The 16659-nt window shown below is 35.7% G+C and overlaps 1 protein-coding gene across 7 annotated transcripts in view; it reads right to left on the reverse strand.

The window, feature by feature from the left end:
* The window catches only part of PEX1 (peroxisomal biogenesis factor 1), a 33256-nt gene that overhangs the window by 10791 nt on the left and 5806 nt on the right, over positions 1 to 16659 (reverse strand). For 4 of the 7 annotated variants that reach the window (XM_087946066.1, XM_087946067.1, XM_087946065.1 and 1 more), the window contains 14 exons: positions 15620 to 16389; positions 14567 to 14686; positions 12557 to 12674; positions 11720 to 11826; positions 10626 to 10720; positions 10263 to 10395; positions 9264 to 9360; positions 8776 to 8946; positions 7720 to 7874; positions 7284 to 7473; positions 6272 to 6438; positions 5392 to 5526; positions 2061 to 2125; positions 1316 to 1458 (listed from right to left, as the gene is read on the reverse strand). In XM_087946066.1, coding sequence (XP_087802192.1) covers positions 1316 to 1458; positions 2061 to 2125; positions 5392 to 5526; positions 6272 to 6438; positions 7284 to 7473; positions 7720 to 7874; positions 8776 to 8946; positions 9264 to 9360; positions 10263 to 10395; positions 10626 to 10720; positions 11720 to 11826; positions 12557 to 12674; positions 14567 to 14686; positions 15620 to 16294 — 2371 coding nt within the window. In that variant the 5' untranslated portion in view covers positions 16295 to 16389. Of the gene's footprint in view, positions 1 to 1315; positions 1459 to 2060; positions 2126 to 5391; positions 5527 to 6271; positions 6439 to 7283; positions 7474 to 7719; positions 7875 to 8775; positions 8947 to 9263; positions 9361 to 10262; positions 10396 to 10625; positions 10721 to 11719; positions 11827 to 12556; positions 12675 to 14566; positions 14687 to 15619; positions 16390 to 16475; positions 16591 to 16659 lie in introns of all 7 variants that reach the window. The other 3 variants (XM_087946063.1, XM_087946062.1, XM_026688218.2) reach the window with 1 other exon arrangement.

The following is a 16659-nucleotide window of genomic DNA, read 5'->3' on the forward strand; positions in this document are numbered from 1 at the left end:
TGATAGATCTTATAAGACTGAGGAATAGGGACAGATTGGGTTTTTTAAACAATATAATGCCATTCTATGCTTTTCTTCAATTCAGGGCAACTCTTGGAAATGGCAAAACCTTTTTTTTTTGTATAAAGTTTGTATAAAGTTGGTGTTTGTCTTGGGTCCTGAGTCATTAAATTCTACTTAATGCTGAAAAAAAGGAAATGGCAAATCTTGGCATAACTACAAGGAATTGGAGACTCTTTTTATTTTATTGTTTTAAAGTTATTAAATAAATCTATTTACTGTATTTCTGTCTACAGTATATCTCAATGCAGCAAACCCCATGTCCAAGGTGGATGAATCTATACCTGACGGGCCTGGTTTCACTTTTCACGTTAAAAAATTAATCTCTCAGGAATCTCTTGGAATAACAATAGCCCACAAACCCACATTCCTACTCAGGCAGGAACTTACAAAAATCAAAGACAGAACACAGAAAGAAGACCAGAACTAACATAACATACAGAATCAGTTGCAACAATTGTAAACCAGTTCTATGTTGGGCAGACAGGACGACAGTTAAAAACTAGAATTCAAGAACACTAGTTGGCTGTCAAGCGGCATGACCCAAAATCCCTGATCGCCAACAAACAATACGGTTTGACTCAAAGGAAGCTGAAGTCATTGGCCACGTCAAAACCCGTCAAGCATGCGAGTATATCGAAGCCTGGCATTTTATCAACGGGTTCATCAACTTGACCTAAACATTGACTTAAAGCCAGCATACGGACTAATAAGGAAGTGGAGACTCAAATCACTAATCAATGACAGAACTAACAGAGCTGAATTTCGTGCCTCACAGCAACCAGACAGAAATCACAAGACCAGAATCAGTCTTGTGATTCAACCAGATTTGTGAGTCAATCAGTTTTGTGATTCAACCCTTCATAAGACCAATCGACCAGCCGGGACCTATATAAACAAGACACTTCACCCAAAGCCCCACTGAAAATGTTACTTAGCAGATAGACTAAACTTATGTATGAAAGCTGCACTTGTGTTATTTAAATGTCTATTATATGCACAATAAGGATGAAAATTCACAATCTGAGTTCACAATTTGAACTGCTCCTCTGATTATGAGATTTATGCTCTTCCTTTACAATATTAAATTCTCAGAAGGTTGCAAAAATTTTATCAATAACCATGGTTTCTAGAAACCACCTAATGCACCTTAATTACCATTTCAGATTTTAACAATGTAATTTTATTGTTTTATTTACTATATTTGTTTTACTTTGATTTTATGATTGATTTTGGACAATGCATACATATATACCTTTTAAGCCTTCTACACCATCTAATTGAGTCAGCAGTTGATTAACAACTCGGTCAGTTACACCAGTGTTATCGTGACCTCTTCGAGGAGCAAGAGAATCAAATTCATCAAAGAAAAGTATGCACGGCTTGGCTGCTTGAGCTCTGCAATAGAAATACACTTCAGACTGAAGAAACAAAATATCATCTACCAAAAGTGAAAGTGTGAAATTAGCAAAATCTGATACAGGCAGTCCTCGAATTATTACTGCAATTGCCCCCAGAATTTCCATTGCTATGCGAGACAGTTGTTAAGTGAGTTTTGCCCCATTTTACAATCTTTCTTAAGTGAAAGCATTAAGTTAAGTTAGTAACATGGTTGCAAAGTGAATTTGGTTCCCTATTGACTTTCTTATCACAAGGTCGTAAATAATGATCATATGACCCAGGACACTGCAATTATTATAAAAATATGCCAATTGCCAAATTTCTGAATTTTGTTCATGTGACCATGGGACTACTGCAGTGGAGTACTGCAGTAGTTGTAAGTGTTAAAAATAGCCATAAAGTCATTTTTTTTTCAGTGACATAACTGAGACCATCACTAAACAAATGGTTGTAAGGCCAAATACTAGCTGTATTTCATCTCTTTCATAAGCCCTCTTGCCCTGTCTTTCTCACATTGCCTTTTAGCAAATTCAGTGACTATTTTTTGCAGTGATCATAAAAATAGACTCTGGAAACAACACTATATTACTGGACCCAACCTGTTAAATACATCGCGAACTGCCTGTTCACTTGCTCCAATGTATTTGCTGAGCAGTTCTGGCCCCTGCAAAAAACAAAATGGTAAATGTTCCAAAAATCAAGTTATATAGTACAAGTGAAAAGCAATTGCACTAGTAAGTGATTTTAAAATATAGTGACTTAAAATGTTTCTAACACACTTTTAAATGTATATTGTTTTAAAATGTTTCTATCTCACTTTTCTGCTACAACATTCAAACTGTCAAGGATTCATACTTCTCAAAGATGATGAATGAGGAATAGACAAGAATAAGGATTCTTTTGAATCATAAATATAATAATACTTTTAAATTTTGAATTACTGGGATAAGTTAAAATTACTGAGAAAAACCAATACACAAAAGATAAATTATATAGAAACGTTTTATAAAATTAAGCAATAAATCTATATTAAAATAGATGTTACTCTCAATATTCTGCTGAGTTTTGCTGGCATGAATACAGAAAATTGCCTGTACAATTCCCTTACATTGATTAACTGATGATATGGAGCATCTCATCACTGTCAACTCCTAGCAACCACATGATATTGTACGTGACAATATGTCCATAATTTTTTTCCAGCTATTTAAATGATATACCCATCTGCACACAATTAAGTCCATCCAGAATAGAATAGCAGAGTTGGAAGGGACCTTGGAGGTCTTCTAGTCCAACCCCCTGCCTAGGCAGGAAACCCTACATCACTTCAGATAAATGGTTATCCAACATATTTTTAAATTAGCCAACATCTTTTTAAAATCCAATTTGCTGCTGGTCATCCTCTTCTTCTTTTTTCTTTCCCAGCATTAGAGCCTGTTCCAGAAAACTAAATCTTTGCACGATGTTTTAAGGTAGAATAATTTAAGCTCAGACATTTGTGCCTTTAGTGAGAATTTTGAGTTTATTTGTTCCTTGATCCATCGGTTTGTTTTCTTGGCTGTCCACTGTATTGTCCACTGTATTCTCCAACACCAAAGCTCAAAAGCATCAATACTCTTCCAATCCTTCTTCTTCAAATCCAGCTTTCACTTCCATAGAGTGTCACAAAGCTTCCATGACTCTGATCTTTGTAAGCATAGACACATCTCAGGATTTAAATTTCTTTCTCAAGGCCTTCATGGTTGCAATGCCAGAGGTGATCGCCTGGATAGCTGAACTGGACATCTATTATGAGGCCGCTGCCATACCGCCATAGAAGTTTTATTTATAATTATGTGGACGGTGTACATAGGTTTACTTCTCTTCTGTCATGTTTTCATCATACATTAAATAAATAAATAAATAAATAAATAATGGTTGCTATAGCAACTGCTAGCCTGTAACCAAATTTTGATGCATGGTCCTTTCTTGTTAATAGTTGATTCTAAAAGGGAGAAGCTATCCATCACATCGATATTTTGGTTGGCAATTTTAAGGCTAGTTCTACCTGTTGTCCTTAGTTTGATCTTCTTTATATTTAATTTCAGTTTCATTTTTCCCCATTGTGCATCTTGATGTTACTCCAGCTCATGGTATAATTAGTCCTCAACTTAAGATAGCAGTTGGAACCAGAATTTTTATTCCTAAGCAACATAGTTGTAAAGCATGACTTCATCGCTTAGAAAAAGTCTCAGCTGCTATTGTTAACTGAATCCCTCAGCTGTTAGGTAAGGCAACTTTTTTCCAGCTTCCTACAACTAAAGTGAGTGGGGAAACTAGCAGAAATTGAAAATGCCAGGAAACAGGCATGTAAATGCTGCCTTCTAGGTTGGGGACAGAGTGAGGTGGTGCATTGCATACCAAGCAGAAGGGTGTGAGAAGGTGTGCAAGATGAGCCATGTGGATTGGGGAGGGTGTACGAAGGTCTGAGGGATGTGTGACTTGGAAGGGGCATATGAGAGATAGACCATGGTGTGTGCAGAGGGTGTACAAGGATGTAAATGAGGCACTGCGTGGCTGAGGAATGAGTAGGGGATGTCTAGGAGTGTGTAAGAAGTGCCACAAAGGTTGTGGGGAGGGGTGTGTGAGTGGCACTGTGCAGGTTGGGAGCTGTGTGAAAGATGCTATGCAGATCAGGGAGGGTGTGAGAAAGTGCATGAGATGTGCCATGTGGTTTGGGCTGGGGGAGTGTGCACAGATAGGCGAGACTTACCCCAACGATTTGTGATTTTCTCCACTCTTCCCTTTCCATTGACTTTTTGAGGAAGGTGGCAGGGAGGGTTACAAATGCCAATCACATAATTGTGGGTGCTTGGCAACCTGGCTTAAGTGCAAACAGATTACCAAACAGCTAAATTGTGGTAATGCAGAGGTGTCAAAATGACGGTCCATGGGTCACACCCACCCCAGCTCCACGAAGGGAAAAAACATTGTAAAACATCATGTTCAACACCTGTGTGGCAATGTAACCAATGGGTTGCTCGGACAACTACAACTCTGAAGACCAGTTGTAATGACCATTCATTCAGCAACATCATAACTTTGAATAGTTGCTGACTGGATGGTTGTGGGTTGAGGATACCCCTGTCTTCAGCCATCAGGGGAGTATTGTCACAGTAGCACAGATCGTTGATGTTTCTTCTTTTAGTTTTAAAACCATAGCTATCTTCTTCCAATTGACCATCACTTAATATATATTTCACATATAGGATGAATGAATTAAGGAGAATGTATACAGCTTTGTCGCACTCCTTTGCCAACTTGGAGCCAATCTTTCACCACAATCTATCTGTACAGGGGTTTCCTGACCTGTACATAAGTCTCTCACAAAGGAGAATGCATGATTCTGAGATGCCCATTTTTTCTGAACACGTTCTACGTCTTAATTCAAAATTTAAAGTAAAATCAAATAATAAAATCAAATAACTGCATTCTGTAACAATATCCATAACACCATCAAACATCCATATTTGCCTATGCCTGGTCTTTGAGAAGGATTTGATTGGCAGACAAAAATGCAAAATCCACTCTGAATATCAGACCATAATAAAAATAATAAATAAATAAATAATAATTAATAATAAATTACAAATAAAGCAAAAACAGTCAAAAAAATCCTCAAAGGGCTGATACAATGGATCATGGATCTTTTTTTTTGCCACCAATTTTCTATATTTCTAGCTTGACATCATTGCAACAAACGGCCTTTCTATAATTACTGTGTTAATGTACCTTAATTGCATACACAGATAGCAAAACAGATTCAAAAATGCATCATGCAGATTTTTAGAAGGCTTCAGTTACCTGGCAAACTCTATATGCATTTTATTTGGAAACCAACCAATTACACCTTAGCACTTTCAGGAATTACCTAAAAGTTCAATTTATTACCTTGATGCTGATAAAATTCATTCCACTTTCTTGGGCAACTACACCTGCTAATAAAGTTTTTCCTGTTCCTGGAGCCCCATATAGTAAGATTCCTGTTCTTTGCCGTATAGGTAGATTAGCAAATAATTCTGGATACTGGAAATGGAACATATCAGAAATATTATCTGCTTTTAAAAGTATAAAAACTCTGCTACCAATCATTTGACTAATTGTTATGTTTCTGTGGTTGCTACAGTATTTTCTAATTATCAATAGAACTAGCATAACGATCTCCATAATAGCAATAGCAATAACACTTAGACTTATATACGCTTTATAGTGCTTTACAGCCTTCTCAAAATGGTTTACAGAGTCAGCCTATTGCCCCCAACAATTTGGGTCCTCATTTTACCCACCTCAGAAGGATGGAAGGCTGAGTCAACCTTGAGTCTGGTGGGATTCAATCTGCCAAATTGCAGTAGGAATAGGTTGCAGTACTGCACTCTAACCACTGCACCACCGAGGCTCCTTAATAATAACAACAATAATAACAATTCTGGAAAAAAATTAGCTTCTTTTAAACAACTAGGACTCGTTTAATTTTATTTCTTTCAAGTGTAATAAAAATGTTTTTGCTTTCTATTGATGATGTTTTTTGCATTTACTTTAATGTGACTTAATGTGTATTATAATTATTATGTGTATTATAATTATTATAATAAACATTAAGCCCAATAATTATCAATTGCTTTATACAACTTATATATATATATATACATGCTCTTATGAAACTGTTGTTTCTTAAGCTAGAACATTTCAGAAATCTTTGTTATTGTTCCCTGACAAAATAGAATGATAAAAGGAATTGCTTTGGATCTCAAAAACATAAACATGAAAATACCTTTGCAGGTAACTGGATAGTATCTGTAAGTATTTGCTGCATTTCTTTAAGACCACCAATTTTATCCCAGCCCAAATTCTGAGGCTTATGCAGGTTAATGTTTCTCAAGGATATTGGGGTAAAACCTTGTATAGCTTTTTGGAAATCTAAAGTTGATAGAACCAAATCTGTGAAAACAGAGAAGAACATGTGTTACATTGGAATACTAAGCCACGACACACAAAGTATTTCTGAATATCTCATACAATGGAGTTTTTAATGATGGGTGAGTGGACGCCCACGCTTGTGCACAAAAGTTGTGTGGGTGGCAGGCATGCACACCTGCTGCTTACACACATGCAGATGTACAGAGAAGTGAGCTCCTGCTGCTTACACAAAGCCATCCCCCCACCCCGCCTCCTGGTTTGCCAAGTCAGAAAAGTTGAGGATTACAATAAATTTGGGCAGAGTCATACTTGCTTCAATTGCACCTGAGCATGGACAGCCTTGACTGAGCTGTTGGCACTGGATAGGACTGTGAATGGGATATACCAATGCTGGGATTTTCCCTCAACAGCTCTTGCATTTGAGGCCATGTCAAAGCAAAGCCAATAGTTTCTTTTATTAGGGTTCAGACAACTCTATTTATTATTTTGAATGGTTAAGACTCTGCAACAGTTAAGGATTCCTTCTTGCCCTACAATTTACCTGCAAGGTGTAAACAACTAAAATTGTTACAAGCCACTACTCCAGCAGTTAGGGAAAATGATATCATAGTTCCATTTGTGAAAGAATCCAATATCTTTGTATTTATGCCTCAATAAACATTAAAATGCCATTTTACGTTATTTTAATTCTTAAACTTGCCAAGAAAACTGCATGGACTTGTCCAGACAGTCTCCAAAAATTATGCATGACTGAATAGAAGAAGAAAAAAATCTTGCCTTTTATTTTCTATATTTAATGGCTTTGTGTTACAAAATCCCTTAAATATTTTAAAGTGCATTAGAATAAAATCATTGATTACATATACCTTCTTTTTTACAAGTTCCCCTCCTAAGAATGCATGAATGGATGGCACGATCAATTAACACTGTAAAATCTCTAGCTACAAATCCTTCTGTTTCCTTTGCAATTTGAGGGAGATCAAGATCACAGAATCTCCCTAAACTGAAGTCAAATTTGTTTTTTATTATGGATTCAAGGATTTCATATCTTTGCCCCTGGGGAAAAAAAAACAGCAATTTTAGCCAGGAAATTCCTGAAAGCTTCCATTTTACCTCTATGCCAGCTACCAAAAAAAAAAAGACATCGATTTTAAACAGAAGTAAAAGGACTAAATTTGGAAGCTGATAAAATGCAGCTCTAAACATTCCATATATCGTATTTCAAGCTTCAAGCAAAATTAGTCAGAATAAGATTCTATGGTTTTAATTAACTTCTAAATGAAACTGAATTATGATTTTTACCTGAGTTGGAACTTGAATATGTTGAAAACACTGAAATAGATGAATTCCTTGAGTAGAAATGATGGAAGAATGTAGGGACTGCTCAGATAGACTTGTGGCAATATGTGCAACCAAACTGTGCATGGAAGTAACTTCCTTTATCATTTCTTTCAGAACTAGAATTTTTTAAAAAAGTTCAGCTTTTATGCATTCAAAGATTATATAACATACAATTTATGTGACAGTTAAATTTTACACAAGAACTTTTTAAAGTTCACTGTTTGCTCCATAAAAAGACCTCTGGCTTTGAAACTATGTATTCGGTTTATTTCCAATGGGCATTTGTCCTGTGTACCTACAACCCATACGGTATTTTAATTTTGCACTACAAAGAGATGCCAATATATTTTGTGCATTTATTATGTTGTCAAGAATAAATACAATGTATAGCATATCAATTATAATAGCCCTCAACTTAGAACCATACATAATGGAGCCGATTGTATTGGATGCAAATCAGGACGGTCTTTAAACAAAGTACTCATGTGATTGTCTTGCTCACCATCTTGGCATTCCCAGGTGTGGTTGCTAAGCAACCATGTAGGTCAATAAATAGAGGGAAAGAGCTGCCTGTCAAAAGAGAAGGGAATTCCTACACTGGGCTGGAAAAACGAAGCTTGGATTCAAAGATTCAAGCTTCCTTTCACTGGCCAAAGACATTCTGATTATGAGAAAAAAATGATCTCTTCCTTACACAACTCATCATTTCAATACATAAGGGAGCTAAATTATCACCCCCCCACCCTTTTCTAAAGGGATCATTCTGAAAGCAGGGGAAAATCTTTCTTCTGCTTCAGAAAGATTGGATTTCCTGGGAAGCTAGAATAAAGGATCATTCTGAAAGGGATGGGAGGGACAGGCAATGAATATAATTCCAGAAGTTGCTTATTTCCTAAAAGAATAAGCAACTCATTCTGATTTAACTAAGGAAGACATTTGGAATCAGATAGAAACATGCTAATATACTTGAATATTCTTAACAGCACAGGTTAAAAAAAAACACCACAAGCCTCTTACCACGAGCAAGACAAGTGCTCTGGACTGCTTTAGGACTGTTCTCATGTTCTGGAGCAAGGGGAACACCCATTATATGATCAAGATCATCTAACAGAACGATCGACGGCTGTCTCCATGCTGCCTCTAGGAAGGCTTCTTCCAGCTTCTTCTGTACACTTTCTAATCTTTTCCCTGGAACATTATGTATTGTCAGTGGTAGAAAAAAAGTGGACCATTTCCCAATGCAGTTATCAATGTATCCTTATGTAACTTTGTTTCAGTTCTGGTTATATCCACATTTTTTAACAATACTCATTTACTAATACCCACCCAATTATAAAAAGACAAAATATAAATGTTAAACCTTCATTAGGACAGAAGATGTGAACTTTGGTTAAAGTCATATGGTTTAATATTGTTAAGTCTTAAGAATTGTTAGATTGAACAAATTCTGGAAATTTATACTAGGCATATAGGAAATGATAAGACAAGGCAAAGACAACTATTACCTCTTAAAGCTTTACAATCAATCACTTCCAAATGAGTATCAAATTTATCAAATGCTTCCTTACAAATGGCCTTTGCTAATGTTGATTTGCCGCTTCCCTGTAAAAGAAAATTGGGTTGAAACTACTTCCTACTCTAAGAAAATATATTCTAATAGTTTAATATAAACTGATAAAATGAGTAAATTCAATAAATTCAGAAATCTATAATCCTTTCAGCCACATGACTGGTCCACCAGCAAAATATCCGCTTGATTAAGCAATGGCAGCATTGTACTCAAATGTCTTGTGCTATTACATATTATTTCAGCCTTTTAAATCTATTTTCCCATGCTTTGTATCATTGCCTTTATTAAATAAATGACTGCAATCCTTCAGTTTGCCACCAATGAGTCAAATGGGGATATATCTTGTTCCAAAGAGACTTCAGAGTGCTTTGTTATGGGATTCTCTCTCCATTGACACTTGACAGTTTATCTTATAATTTCTTATGATTTCCCATTCCTTCATCTGAAGAACCAGATCAGCTACTGTTTTATGGACTGAGAAGATCTTCATTTATATTTTCTATGTAATGCAAATTCATTCCCTCATGTCTGCATTCCCTGTGTCATAGTAAGACCTATTCTGGATGTTAAGAAAAATTTAGAATCATATGAGTTTAATGAAATTTCAGATCCATGAGAACAGGCAGAGTTTACACAACTCAGGTTACACAAGACCAATCATCATCTATATATTTACTACCAGTTTCATGGTTTTAGGAGAGATTCTAAAACTTTTTCCTATTCTTTATTGGCATATATAGAAGGATGCATAATAATAAATGCAGCAGAGAAATATATTTGTTATACTTTGGTATTTAAGAGTCAAAGAACTGCATAAAATATTCCTTTAGAAGAAGCAAATTGAAGCAATTTCATGAACTGCCTGAGATAAAAATACAAATAACAAAAATGAAAATGTCCTGCATGCTAAAAGGAAAATTAAAAGCCTATTTACCTTCGCTCCAGTAATTAGGACACCACCACTGCATAGTCCAGCACAAAAGGGAGCTAGTTTTTGAGACAGAGGATGTATCAAGAGGCTATGCGATATGTGTTTCAAAGATGATAATCCAATGTTATCCACTCCACTGCAAAGAACAAAATTGAGAATTTCCATCTCTACCCTAATCAAGCTACGTATCAATTAATGTTTTCAGAATACTGTATAAAGCAGTCCAAAACGGTATGCTTACACTTATGATGTTACTGAATGTGAAGATGGTGAAAATTATGCACAATGAATGCACAATGAATATTTTTAAAAACCATCTTTTCATCATTCATTTCTTTCCTTTCTGTTGTTATTAAAATGACTCACCCTAAGTAGTTTAGATTGAGCCATGGCAAAGGCTGTTCACAACAAGACTGGAAGTTACTACTGTTGAATCCTGAAGACACAGGATGTAACAAAACCTGCAGAAAGAATATACTGTTAGGGGCAGAAAAAGAGATAAAGGAGAAGCCACATTTATAATGATGTAAGTCCCATTAAATCCAATAAGACTTATTTCTGAACAGTCAGAAGTAATATCCTGGAGAAAATATAATGATACACAATTACTTAAAAATAAAAAATAGCAATTATGTAACAACTCTAGAAGCATATAGTATAACACAAGAATGGGCATCATATTTTGTGGACAGGCATATTTTTAAATTAATGGGGAGCTGTGATCAGTGATATCAAAACAACACAAAGTGGGTAGAACCAACTTTGGAGCTCATTTTTATTTGGAGGAACTTATAAAATGGAAGCTGTCAAGCGCACATTTTTCTGTTAACTTCCATAAAGTAAGAACAATTGGCTAAGTTATGGAAAGTATCAAGGTTGAAATACTAAGCTTATGAAGACTTCACACACTGCCCTTTAATGTTCTTTATTTAAAAATGAACTGAAAATGTTGGTCTCATCCACACTGCAAAAAGCATCTGAAGTTTAGAACTGGAACACAGTTTACTCAGTTTGAGTTTCTTGACTAAACTTCGACTCTTTAGGTTATAACATCACATCCTTCCAAGGTGGGTAAAATGAGGATCCAAATTGTTGGGGGCAATACGCTGACTCTGTAAACTGCTTAGAGAGGGCTGTAAAGCACTATAAAGTGGTATATAAGTGCTGTTGCTATTGCTATTTACCTGCTACTAATCACAGAACTATGGAGTCAGAAATAGCAAATCCAAAGATACGATAAGATGGCAAGCTAAACTAAGCTAAACTAAGCTAATAACTTGTTTCACAAAGAGGTCTCTCCAGAATTCTCTTCAGATATTATAATGCATCATAAATTTATAGTGAAATTTAATATTTTATACAAAGATTTAAAAAATCAAGAAAATCAAGAAAAACTATAATCTTAAGTAAATTGCATTAATATTTTAAACTTTTGATGATCTAAAATTAGTTATATTTACTTGTATATTTGCCTTCTGCAGCAAGCTAGGGCTCAAAATGAAAGTATTTCTAGCTTTCTCTTCTTCAGGGTCAGAAGTGACTATAGTGAGGACAAAGTCTTCCAGGCCTTCCAAAATACAATAAGCATTAATCTGATTATTATTCAATATAAAATATGCCATACTTTAACTTCATATATCTAGTTGGTATGATAATGAGTTTTACTGTGTACATCAGGAGTCCACAAACTGTAGGCCGCGGCCCAGAACTGGGCTGCAGAAGCTGCCGGTGAGCAAGCCTGTGTAGGCAGCTCCAATTGTGCAAGCAGTAGGTGAGTGTGTGTGCACACAAAGCTCCATTTGTACAAGCAGCAGGCGCATGTGCAGCTCTGTGCGCATTTGTGCTGTCCCGCTGCTTGCATGGAACCATCCCCTCCTCTCGCACCCCTCCGCCAGTCTGCAAAGACGAGAAGATTGGGGACTGTTGGTATACTTCAGTATTTTTAGTTTTCCTTTTCATTAGTTACAAAAAACCACAATTTTAAAGGACTAAACAAAGCAGAGGAAAAAAATTCTTTACTGTTAGATCAGAATGAATAGATCAGATTAGATGTGCTGCAATCAAATAAATAAAACATTAGCCATTTCCTTTGCAGCTTTTTTTATAAATTATCAAAAGTTTTTTTTATAAATTATCAAAAATATTTATGACAAGAGACATTTAATTATTAATCTAATATATTAGCTATAAATAAACTAACTGAAATCTAATTGTAATTGGCTAAATCTTTTAAAATTGATATATAGGAAAAACCCTGTAACATGCAATAGTTACAACAGTAGCTGAATTTTGCTTACCAAAGTTAAGTGTCAATTGTAGATAGCTTGTTTCTGCTGTGATCAAGGGAAGCCTAATGTAATCCTCTAGCCACAACTTAAATGCATTTTTAATGTCTTCTTCACTTATTTCTCTATTCTAAAATGAAAAAGGATGAGGACTGTGAATTCAGTGATATTTTTTCTAATAAAAACGATTTTTATGAGGAGCTTTTCTCATTTTGTTACCCATTAGATGATGGGTTACCAGTAATCTCAACACTATCCACAAGTTGACCTCATTTTTGTTATTTTCTAAGGAACTTTGATGTCTTTCGAGGGGGAAAATATATAAATTTAGTAGAATTCACTTCTTTTATATAACAAAATGACAATTTCAGGCATACTGGCATTAAGTTTCTATCAAAAGTGAGAAAGCCCTCAAGCAATCCAAGCATTCCAGAAATTTTATTCTAAATGTTTGCTTTGGAAACTAAGGAACAAAGAAACACTTGGATTTTTTCAGGGTACAAATTGAAATGTAGATTTTAAAAAACATTGATTTAATAGCTTTAAATAATGGGTACGGTGTGGAATTGTAGAGAAATACAGTAAAATAAATAAATACAGCATATGAACTAACTTACTGATTTCTACCCACTCAGTTGAATTGAACATTTGGGAACATGGAACATTTGGGAGCATACTGCCAGAATTCCTGCCATGCTCCTTTTAAGAAAAAATCAACATAATTCTCTTCCCCATACTAGAGAATTGTTAGTAAGAATTGGAGAAATATGGACAGTTTGTGATTTGGATCATGCTGGATGAAAGTAGGAACAGAGAGCAACTGATGAATCATTGGTTTTCTGTGCCCATGAAGCACTTTTGGAGTGTAAGCATTTACGACTGTTCAGTAAATTTAGCATTATAAATAATAATATCCAAATATTCATTTGATAAAACTTCGGAAAAAAGAATTCATTACAAAAATTACAACTTTTAGGGAGGTTAAATCCATTTCGGAGTACACTAAAGAGATGGCTCATCATTAAGATATTATCTTTGAATAATTTGAGACTGAATGTGACTGAAGTTGCTAGAAAAATATAATTATCGATGAAACATTTGAACTGAGGAAAAGTGTATCAGAAATTAGTAAAAAATATAATTACAGGTAGCCCTCATTTAATGACCATTCATTCAGTGACTGTTGGAAGTTATGGTAGCACTGAATGAATCAAAGTTACAGCTGATACAAGTCATGTGATCAAAATTCAGGCAGTCTGCTTACATTTATGACCACACAGTTGCTTCAATTCCCCCCACCCATCTCCTCATTTCTTTCTCCTATTGGCTGCCCTGCAGAGTGGCACACTTTGGTGGTAAAGGTGGCAGCAGCACTAGGGCTGAGGTAGACGCCTATGGCCTTCAGCAGTCACATGCCTAGGCCTCTATTTCAGCCATCAGCACACTAGGTAATGTTACCTCAAGCCCCATGCTACCTCAAGCCCTGGCCACTCTATCTCTACTATGCAAGGACTTCGCTGCCCCTGCTGTCTTTGCTCCATTGGCCCTCTCGTGACTTCTGCCATCTTCTTCCAATGCTGATAAAGCATATCTGGCCTGGACCTCTGTATGCCAGATCTTCTCCCCAAGGCCATGTCCCCTTCTTGTGATTCTTTGGAGATCCTCCAAAACCTCATCTCGTCTTTTTAAAATCTTGTGTGCTTTTCTTCAAATCATGCAAATTTGCAATGCTTTGGAAGGTGGCTAGCTGCAGAACAGGACTTGAGGTGACACTCCTTGGTGGCAGTGTTGGTACCGGAGTTGAAGTAGAGGCCTAGGGACAGCAGCAGCCAGCTGCTGAAGGCCTCAGGCTTCTACTACAACCCCAGCACCACTGCTGCCACAGTGTGCTGTTTTCAGGATAGCCAAAACAGCAGAGATAGGCTCTATCCCCAGAGATGGGGAGAGTGGAAGCAAAATCTGTAAGTAGACAGTAAGATACTGGAAACAGTTTATCAAGTACTGTAATTAGGTCAAACTTACTAAAGAACGTTCAGGCTGAAGTTTAAGAGAGGTTGGAATTTTAGGATCTGAACTGATTGATGTGATTCTGACAGCAGCATGCATTTCTATATGTAGCTTCTTTCTCAACTGTTCAGGTATCTGAAATACAAAATAAAAATCACAGTTCCTTCTTTAATATAGAAAAACTTTAATCCTTCATAAGATGTAGTCACTGATATAGTAATGAGGTTGTGTAGAATCACTTAGGTGAGATGATTAGAATAGAAATTTGAGAAATAAATTAAGACAACTTAAGATTTCGAAGCTATTCAAAGACTATAATTGTAGTTAAAATATTAATAGCTTTCTCAATTCTCTCAAGGAAAAAAAGGATTCCTTGCATGGTATCTTTCACCATCATTGATTTATTTGATCTGGTTTAATGATTTGTATCCCACCTTTATTATTTTACAAATAACTCAAGGTGGTGAACGTACCCAACACACCTTTTTCCTATTTTCCCTCAACATCAACCCTGTGAAGTGGGTTGGGTTGAGAGGCAGCGGCTGGTCCAAAGTCTGCCAGCTGGCTTTTGTAGCTAAGACTTGAACTCACAGTCTCCAGCTTCTCTAACCTTGTGCCTTTACCAAACTGGCTCTCACATTATTTATAGCGATAATATTAACTTGTAACCGTATTTTTGCAGCAGAAATATTGCTTAGTGAAGCAAAACAAAAAAATACACTAATTTTTGTTTTGCTATTTTAATCCATTTTAACAACTTGATTTAGGAAGGTACATAAATATTTGAAGTAAATAAAGCAAACTAAATTAGTAGTTTTTAAACTGAAATTATTTGAATTATTTAAAGTTGGATTAGGATATAATGCTAACTACAAAAGAACCATCTTAAACATTATAGTTTGGAGATTGTTGCCCAGCACTTAACCACATTTTTTTGAATAAGCACTAAAATTTAATACAGCTTAGTTTTTAGATAAAATATTTTATTCTCCAATGTTAATCAGTCAACAACTCATCAAAAATTGATTTAAAATGCTAATGAGCCTAATAGTCATAAATTTCACTAACCCAAATTCTTCCAACATGCAGTTGCTCCACATTGTTATTGAATATTATGGCATCCTTTAGATCCTCAAAGCCATTCCATATTATTTGCACAACAGAAAACTCATTAGATTCTTGACCCTTACTCAAAGTAAATTGCTTTTGGTCTTCTGTATTAGACAGATGTTTCTCTTTCCTTGATGTTAGATGATACTTCAACTCTTGCATCTGCTGTTTTGGAGAAAGTAGTTTACTAATTTTCCCATAAGAGACTTGAGTATTAGCTTCTAAAGCAGAAAATACTTCATTCCATGGAAAAACAAAGACGGTGTTGCATTCCTGAAATGTGCATGTTTCCAGTGTATTTTTCATACTGGGAAGCTGCCTCTGACATACTCTGAAAACAGAATCCACCTGAATCAAGTTTAACAGACGATTTTTAGCAGCGTTCAATTCATCAATACCATTAGAAGGCTCGTGTTTCTTTTCAGAATTATAAAAGAAAATGTTCCCGAGTAAATTCCAAATGTTTGGGAAAATATTTGTACTCTGCGATCCCTTTGTGTTTGGTTGATGCTGCTGAAATTGGTTATTTAAATGTGTTTCTTTGGAATATGGTTCCTCATTTTTTTCCCTTGGTTTTAATTCGGTTTCAGGGACATCTTCCTGCATAATGTCATCTTTCGGGGAAAGCAACATGGCAGAACTACCTTCATACTGTCGTAATTTAGGAGATACAAGAAGCTCTGTGCAAGCTTCAAGTCTTCCATAAAGAGCTGGGGGTTTTAGAGTAACTAAAATATAAAACAGAAATGTTAATATACATATAAAACTTATAATTATCTCTCCAAATCTGATCAAATCTTGCATAACCACTTACCAATCCGGATATAGATACAAGTATGTTGCTCAACCCACACTGGGAAGACAGCTTTTGGAAATACTATTCGAATTTGATTAAGAAGATGCCTTTCCAGGGACAATGCATGCAGCTCCTAAAATCATTTTACAGAATGTTAAAAAAAATCTGATTTTGACTGAGAAGATTGTAACAAATTGAAGAC

The sequence above is a fragment of the Notechis scutatus genome, chromosome Z (assembly GCF_049901735.1).
Source record: "Notechis scutatus isolate UNSWTSFEM ecotype Mainland chromosome Z, rNotScu1.2, whole genome shotgun sequence".
Classification (NCBI taxonomy): Eukaryota; Metazoa; Chordata; class Lepidosauria; order Squamata; family Elapidae; genus Notechis; species Notechis scutatus.